At 46.0% G+C, this 8,681-nt stretch overlaps 1 protein-coding gene across 1 annotated transcript; it reads right to left on the reverse strand.

Moving 5' to 3' along the window:
• Positions 1 to 1,097: 1,097 nt before the first annotated feature.
• Positions 1,098 to 6,529, reverse strand: LOC309576111 (pancreatic alpha-amylase). Its single transcript, XM_082287136.1, has 10 exons — positions 6,352 to 6,529; positions 5,593 to 5,739; positions 5,194 to 5,391; positions 3,090 to 3,320; positions 2,571 to 2,704; positions 2,363 to 2,485; positions 2,153 to 2,252; positions 1,820 to 1,941; positions 1,585 to 1,710; positions 1,098 to 1,335 (listed from the first exon to the last, which is right to left on the reverse strand). Exons 1-10 carry the CDS (start codon positions 6,520 to 6,522, stop codon positions 1,146 to 1,148), a joined length of 1,542 nt encoding a protein of 513 aa, XP_082143262.1. The 5' UTR covers positions 6,523 to 6,529; the 3' UTR covers positions 1,098 to 1,145.
• Positions 6,530 to 8,681: the final 2,152 nt, after the last annotated feature.

The following is an 8,681-nucleotide window of genomic DNA, read 5'->3' on the forward strand; positions in this document are numbered from 1 at the left end:
GCTATGAACGCCCTGCCTCACGACCCTCCGGATCTTTGGCACCTCTCTGAGTGGATCCAGAGGCTGAGTGGATGGATCCAGGAGGTGCTGGCCACAGCCAGCAAGGGAGACAGCTGGGAGGTCCAGTGCTGGGCCAGGGAGACTCTTCCCACACCATGGCTGCCCTGACAGACACTCGGAGCTCTTGGGCACACTGAGAGCCAATATCTGCCCCCCAACACCACAAAAGGGAAATAGCCCTTAAAAGTACACCTTGACCTCAAATTGGAGCAACCTCCTTCCATTTTTCTCTCCAGACCAGGATGCAGTCAAGACTTTTGGCCTAGCAGAGACTCTGACTTAAAGCGAGGCCCACACAATTGCTTTTACCTCAGCATTTTCTCATAGCTGACAAGAGATTTGGGAAAGCTGCCAAACCTGTGCTCTGTTTTTATCTTTGCAATACTACAAAATAAGGGAGCCTACCACAGCAGGGGCAGGATTCTGCCATGCCTCAGCCAGTGGCACAAGGTGTAAGTAATGCCTGGATACACAGTGCGTTCTCAGGCACCTGCAGCACCCGCACAGGGAGCGTTTGCTTGCCTCAAACCACCGGGGCAAGCGATGAAAGAGATGCAGTTTTGGTTTGTCCAGGCACAAGCTGGCTGTGAACCAAGTAACCTGCTGGTTTCACTGATGCCACAGGCTGGAATAACTGATTGGCACAGCCCAGCTTCCTTCAGTGACCCAGAGCCCAGGTTTGGTTTGTCATAAGAAAGGGATAAACTCTGTATGTAGGCACTGCTCGTTGCTGACAGCCCACAAGGTGGCCACTCTGGGATACAAGTGTGTGTGCACGGATCAGCCCTGGAAATACTGCATTTTATCTTAGCCAGGTGCTGGCTTGGATTCTTTTTCTTTTTTTTATTTTCTCCAGTGTTTTTGTTGCATGGGAACTGGAATGCTGCATTGTCTTAAAACCTATCACTACATTGCCACTAGTTATGAAGGGATAAAGTTACATCTAATTCATTAAGGGAAAAACATTACTCTGCAATTGGAATGTCATTTATTATTCTCTAGATAGAGAATGCTCAAAGACCAGGGAATAACATATGGGGGAACAGTAATACACAGACCAAACAGAGGAAGACATTTCTCCCAAATTATAATTTGGCATCAACATGAATTGCAATAAATGGATCTTCAGCATCGGTATTAATCTGGAAATTTGCCATTCCATCCTGAGAAACAAAAACCTGCTTTCCAGTACATTTGTTGTCCTCCTTTTGTCCAGAAATAACATCACAGTAGGTACCAGCAGGCAGTCCAGTTTGCACATAGACGTTCATATTCCTATGAGAAATAAACACCATGCATACATTGTTTTCAAAACAGGTATTTCAAATTGTGTGTAATATTTTTGAACCTGATGTTACTCCCCTATTTGAAGGGCATTGTAAAGCATGAGCTTTCTGATCCTACCCCTCCTACACTCCCATTTTAGCTCTCTGGATCCAGCATGCACTCAAATAACTCATGTTGGATTGCACATGAGGGATGCTATTGTTCTCTCTGGGAACACTCTTTCTGCCACTGACTTACCAGTCATCATTATTGAAGATGATGAAGCCTTTATTACCGCGGCCAAAAGCTACTTGATTGCTGCCATTGTCCCACCAGTTGGAGAAAGGCTCACCATTCACCACATTACGGAAGATAACCATGTTCCTGGAAACACAAGGAATGCCTGGCACTGCACCTGCAACAGCTCTAAAGCCACATGGAGCAGGAAGCAAAAGCAACTGCTTTTACTTCTTGTTTCTCCCCAGTGCCCTACTTTATCTGACGCCAGCGATGCTCACAAACCCAGCCGTTGCCACAGGTTGTGTCCGCGTTGATTGTAACAGACTTTATGGAGCCATCCGAGTTACTTGGGGGTCCAACCCAGTCATTGATGTCCTGTCATTAAAAAGACAGGTTTATAACTTCTGACTGAAAATGCAGAGAGACCATCTGGAGAGCAAAGCTAGAGGGAGCATCAAAGTTTCACCAGCTAGATCCAACGTGGGACAGGGAAATCCCTTAACAAACTGAGATGCACTGGACTGTTTCTCTGGCCCTGGTCTGACCCTTCATCTCCATGGATGAATCTGCAGCATTACAAGCTCACCTTTCCATTTTCAAAATATCTTGGCCAGCGAAAACTTGACATCACACGTGTGAACCCATATGGATGAGCAAGCATGAAACCAACTGCCATTTTATAGAGCCTGTTTGTTGGACAAACAAGAAATGAGACGTGGAAGGAGGAACCTGCCACAGAACAGACAGACAAACCAGCAAAAGCAGGAAGTATCACCCAGACAAGGCAATCCCTTACCTGGCATCCCAGAAGGTCAGAACAGAAGCTCCGCCGGCCCCGTGCCCTCTCTGGTTGTCGTGATTATCCACAAAGACCAGGGCTTTGTCGGAAGGCACAAAGCCCCAGCCTTCTCCCCAGTTCCTAGACAAAAACACAGACTTGAAGCTACCCTGTCAATTGTCGTAGCCAGTGAATCCTGCATAAGTTGCAGCATCTTCATCCTTACTTTAAGTAGGCCATCTTTTCTCCGTCCCACTTGCGGATCACTGTCCCCAGTTTGGCACTGTATTTGAATTCTGTCACTCGGCCATTTCCAAAGTACTCGCTGCCTTTGATGGGCTCTCCACCCAAGTCAATTACCTGGTACAAGAAAGAAAACCTGTATCCCTTCTTGTCTCACAAAGACCATAAATGCCAGGTACCGTACTCAACACGAGTTCTTGCTTTACATGGAGAAAAGGTATTTAAGTATTTGTGCTGTGCAGATCAACACAAAGTCAGTACAAGACATGAGGGATACATGTAAAAACATTACTGAAAAAAGGAAAGGTAAATTTGACTGACGATCTGTTTTGGAGGCATTTTTAAAAATTAAAACTACCTATGTCTGCAGGGCTGCTCTAAGTAAATTGTGAGCTCCTTCTGGGATAAATTGGATGAAAATGTATTGTTGTTCCTCTGAAGAAGGAGGCAAAAGAGATACAAAAGACAAAGACAAACATAAAGGAGAAAACGTGGAGATTACCTCCTGGTAAATGAAAGGTTTAGTTCCTGCAGGAAACCATTGAGTATTTAGATCTTTCAGCTTGTCCAGAAATGCTCTTATGTCCCCAGGCCACATGTGCTTGGCAGCATCGATCCGGAAGCCTGCTACACCAATGTCAATGAGATGGTTCATGTACTCTGCAACCTTGGAGCGCACATAGTCCTTCTCCAGGGCCAGATCCAGAAGGCCGACCAAGCGGCAGTCCCGGACCTGTGCACAGAAAAGATAAAAATATCTGTGTATTACACCAAAGGAGGGGTGGAGGTGGGGTGGTGGTTAATGAGGTTGTATTGGATTGGGAAGAAGGAAGGGAGTGATATCCAGAGTGAAGGCGTTTGTCTTCACAAGTCACCGCTGCACATGATAAAGCTCTACTGTCCTGGAGACAGCTGAACACCTGCCTTCCAAGAGGAAGTTGTGAATAAATTCCTTGTTTTACTTTGTTCGTGTGTGTGGCTTTCTCTTTACCCATTAAACTGTCTTTATCTCAACCCACGAGTTTTCTGTTTTACTTTTCCCGTTCTCTGCCCCATCCCACTGTAAGCAGGAGGCTGAGTGGTGTTTAGCTGCTGGCTGAGTTAAACCGCAAGTCCTCTTTGGTGCCCAACATGGGACTCAAAGGGTTCAAATTAACAACAGCTACAGTTAATGTGCTAGATGGAATTCCTAACTGTTACTGCTGTTTGGCTAATAACTGGCAGGCTCCTGTGATTGCCATGGGGCTCACTCGCCTCCCTGTGCATTAGAGTCTTGGGCTCATTAGTGGCTGCTTTTTGCTTTGCTGCAGCCTGTGCTGCTGATCCCCTCCCTCTGGGACGTTCTGATCCCGGCACTGGCGATGGCCTGGGCTGGCACCTGGCCGGGGCAGCGCTGCTGTTCCTGCGCTGCTGCAACTCCAGTGTGGACTCGAGCCAGAGGGGCTCTGACCTGTGGGTGAGTCCACGGTGGAACAGGTACATCTGGAAGGGTTTGTGGCCATGGGAAAGTCCACACCACAGCAGGTGCATCTCAAAGTGTCTGTGGCCGTGGCTGTGCCCGTGCCACAGCAGGTGCACCCCTGACGGCGCCGGGCGCAAGGACAGGGCCGTGCTGCAGCACGCACACCCTGACGCACCCGTGGCTGTTCACGAGGCCCTGCTGGAGCGCCTCAAAGCCATGGCCATGGATAAAGCCACAGCAGAGCAGGAACACCCTGCAGGGACTGCAGCCAGGGGCGAGGCCGTGTGGGGCAGGTTTGCTTTCTGCGGGGATGGTGGCCATGGGTGAGGCCGTGCTGGAGCGGATCTGTTTCTGAGGGCACTGAGGCCCATGGACAGGGCCGTGCTGGAACAGCTGCCCCTCAGAGCCACTGTGGCTGTGGATAAACCCAGCAGCAGGTGTGCCCTGAAGAGCCTGTGGCTCACAGAAATGGCTGCTCTTGGGGAAGGTACAACCCTGAGGGACTGCAGTCTCCAGGTAAGTCCAAGCCAGAGCGGGGGTACGGAGAGGAGTTCATTGCAGTGTTAAACATGGTGGTCTAGTCCAAAGGAACTGGGAGTGGAGACTGCAATGGAAATACCTTTAACCTGTTGTAATCCAGGATTTGAGATGTGTGTTATAGGGATTACCATAGCAGGAGCCACCTGAACCAATGAAGGACAACCTCACATGAAACAGTGCAAGTGCAGAAACATCATGATGTGTTGTTGCACAGTGGCTGAAGGAAGAGCTTGAGAAAGAACTGCTACATATTCTAACTACAAAAACCAGTAATTTGTGCAACCAGGACACCACCTTGCACTGCTGTCAATTTTCCAAGGCGGCTCCTTACCATGATCAGCTGAGTTTATAAGCGATAAAAATGAGCTCACAGGCTGAGCTGAGTACTCTGGGCTCAGTTCAGGAGCAAACATCTGCACACAGGTTCTTGATTCCTCAGTACTTAGAATATTTTGCACCACTTGTACCTACGGTCACTACCTCATTCACTTGTCAAGTGACTACGCACAGGTTTTGTGAGGCACTACACCATTTGAATGATCTTACTGTAGGGTTTACAGAACATGTCAAAAAAAAAAAGGAAAATTTTGCCAGAGGAAGTTACCTGATACATATCACCATAATTTTCAATTTCTCCACTTCCACTGTAACATTTGCCATCATTGAAATCCCAGCCAGAGTATGGTACAGCTGGAAAATCTCTGTTTCCGGCATTAAAATAGCTTCCACAGGTAGAATGTGTGCCTGAACCACCTCCAGACCCACACATATGGTTGACGACAGCATCCACATAGATACGAACCTGGAACAGCAATATGTGCATTTCAGTATGTTTTCTAGTGAGCGTGAAGTGATAGCCAGGGCTTTACCACATCACTATTAAGTTGAATTTTTTCCCTTTCAGTTTCTTCTCAGTTTACACCTCCTTTGAGGATAGCAGCACCTTCCCTCAGCTGATACAGCACTTCTTGCTGTATCAGACACAGATTTTCAAGGCACTTACCCCAACACTGTTGCATCTGGTCACCATATCTTTGAATTCCTGTTCATTTCCTGATCGAGTGCAGAGTTTGTAGCTAATGGGCTGGTATCTTTCCCACCAGGGTCTGTTCGGGTTAGTAACGACAATATTTTCATTTGGAGGTGAAACCTGCAGATGAAATTATGTACTTTGATAATAAATCAAATGGTTTTATTTCAACATTTTAAGGGCAAAATCTGCACTCAAGACCTCTGCCCTCAGAGGAGGCAGGTTAGTGCCCAACCCAGTCTCTCTCCCTCAGCAGAAGCTCAGGTCTGTGAGATGTCTGTCTTGTACACTGGCAAGAAAGACATTTTGGTTTGTTCCCATGGGTTGCCCAGATGCAGCATGGGTCTGCTTTCAAGGACAGGTACACAGAAAGGCTGAAGCCACAGGAATTATTTTTACCTGTAATAATGACAGCCTTAGGAATGCCAAACCTCAATGCTCACATACATCCTTTAGAACAAGGTAAAGAGCTTTACTTTCTACTTAGCTTTCAGAGGAAGCCTTTCAGAGGAAAGCATGCTACTTTCTAACTGATCTGCTAGAGATACACCATCATTCATTGATCCTGCAGGGTTAGGGTTGCTTCTAAAAGCAGTCACTGCTTCCAATGCTCCCTCCTCAGCAGCAAACTTACTTGGAGCTGAGTGTCTCCAACTCAGGCATTTTATTTAATAATCATATATTACAGTGCCATTCTCCTACTACTCAAACAACTGTGAGGAAACAACTCACCTGAACTCCTCCAAATCCATTAGGAGCTAAGTAGCGTTCACACTCCAGAGCAATATCCTGCCAGCGCCATTCAAAGAGATGCACAATAGATGTTCTCTCAGGCAGAGTGTTGGGGTTGTACTGCCCCCAGCAAAGCCCTGCAGCTGCAAGGAGGACGAGGAGGACTTGCATGGTGCCTTCAGTGTAAGGCTGTGGTCTCTCTACTGGCTATTTATGTGCCTGCAAGGCTACAAAGTTCCTATAGCAAGTGTCAAAATTCACATCAGCACTACCAGTTATTATTTAGATAGCTAGCTCAGTATCATTCCTTTGGTTTGTTTTTCCACCTGGATTACCCAACAGCTGATAATAAAATACCTTTTCTCAATGATTATACACCATGATAAACCAAGTGGTCTGTGAGCATTGCACCCAAATCCAGAACTGCTCTCTTTCCAATCACGCAAACAAAGAGACTTTATCAAAAGTATTCCAAAACATAATACATAGACCCTCAAAGGTGTCTCTTGAAGGTAAAAGGAGTGGGAGGTGATTGAAAGATGACTGGAAATCTAACAGCATTAGGAGAATGAATGAGTTTGCCAGCATTCAGAGGCATCTTGCTCTCAAGGTACCTGAACAACCACGCTTAAACGGTAATAAGATTTATCACACAAGACACTGTAGGTCTTCACCAGGTGAATCCCACTGGTGACTAGAAACTGACACCTTTTCCCACCTGATGTTTCTCTGGTGTCACTGCCCAGGCCCTGCTAGGAACTATTACTGGTTTTCTTAACACAGTCATACAGAGCAGCTGTGGCTCTACCTGATGGAAAGTGATCAGAGCTGCATTTGCCTTTCCAGCAGGAACTTTGCATAAGGTTTCATCTCATTTAAAATGACCAATGATTCATCTGAGTCAAGGAACAAAACTCAAAATCAAATGCAAATGATAGTGCAGATGAGTTTTAGCTGCCTGACATACAACTAAATTTGAAAGCAAGAGCTGTTGTCCAAGTCCTTTCTTGCTTTTCCTACAATTTTCTCCTTCAAAAAAGACTTTTGACTTTTCTTCATGAAATTATTTCAGGTCTTCACTTGGAACTGATTTGTAAGATCAAGGTCTCAGCAACAATCCTCCGTGAATAAACTTGAGTCATACCAACAATAAAACAATACTCCAAGAGAATACAAAGACCAGAAAATCACTGCCATTTGATGAATAGCTGTGAAGAAAAAAAAAAATTTAAAAAAAGTCACACCTACTCCATGAGAAAAGAAACATCAGTGCACTTCGCACCTGAACTGCCTCTGGTGTGTTCTTTCGGAAAATAGCCATGCCAGTACTTCACATGCATCCTTCTCTTTCCCAGATTTAGTCTTCAAGGACAAAACACACAAGCAGGTCCCATTTTTCCACCTGTTCATTTTCATATCACAGACCTTACTAAAGGCTTTTTTTCCCACTATTACAATGAAATGGTGAATTACTGCAAATGACCTTGCCTACTCACTAACAGCAAGGAACCAGTGAGTGATTGAACCTTGTGATTACCAATTCAGTGAAAAGAGACCCCCTCATTCTTCAATATAACTGAGAGCAACCAAATGTGCCTGCGGTTAATTTTTACATCACCATTCCCTGTGGAGTGCCACCGTGGTGATGGAATGACCTGAACTGCATGACTTTCAGTTTCCAATGGCATGTATCTTCCAGTGAAAAATACACTGCTGTCAGCCAAGAATAGGGATGGACTCATCCTCAATAGCCCAACGCAATGGATGGCAAAGCCACTGGCAAAGGGGACTGGGAGCTCTCCCACGACAGGCTATGCAGGCTGTGACTGTTCAAGCAGGTTGCAAAAAAATGCTGACTTGAATTCAGCACAAAGGGCTGGCAGGTGGCCTTTATTTCAGATAAACAACTGTGGCACTTGAGTGCATCACCAGAGGATGTCAAAGGGGTGTGAATGCCTCCTTGGTTTAGCCAGAACAGCATGGGGAGGAGTGTACACATTGCTCAGCACAAAAGACTATACAAAATTAACAACTAACCAAAGTTTTCTGAAGCTAGCAATGAGCTTCAGCAGGTTTCAACACACATATTCCTTTCCTACAACTGGGAGTGCCCACCATCCTAATGGTGAGTGCATTATAGGCATCAGCAGTGGAGATCAAGCCAGTACTGGGGTAACAATGGAAGATGTGTAGGTTTGATTTGTACAGGCAGAAGCTGACTATGAACCAGGCTTGAATGATGCCACAGGCTGGAATAACTGAGTGGCACGGACCAGCTTTCTCTGACCCAGGCCCCATGTTTGGTTCATCACAAAAATGGGATAAACTTG

This window comes from Coloeus monedula (assembly GCF_965178545.1).
Source record: "Coloeus monedula genome assembly, chromosome: 9".
Classification (NCBI taxonomy): domain Eukaryota; kingdom Metazoa; phylum Chordata; class Aves; order Passeriformes; family Corvidae; genus Coloeus; species Coloeus monedula.

Excerpts from the sequence above, each read along its gene's own strand:
- LOC309576111 (XM_082287136.1), bottom strand. The coding sequence starts at position 6,522 with ATGCAAGTCCTCCTCGTCCTCCTTGCAGCTGCAGGGCTTTGCTGGGGG. Across the intron at positions 1,942-2,152 it reads GATATTTTGAAAATGGAAAG|GACATCAATGACTGGGTTGG; the intron begins GTGAGCTTGTAA and ends TTTTAATGACAG. Across the intron at positions 1,336-1,584 it reads ATCTTCAATAATGATGACTG|GAATATGAACGTCTATGTGC; the intron begins GTAAGTCAGTGG and ends TATTTCTCATAG.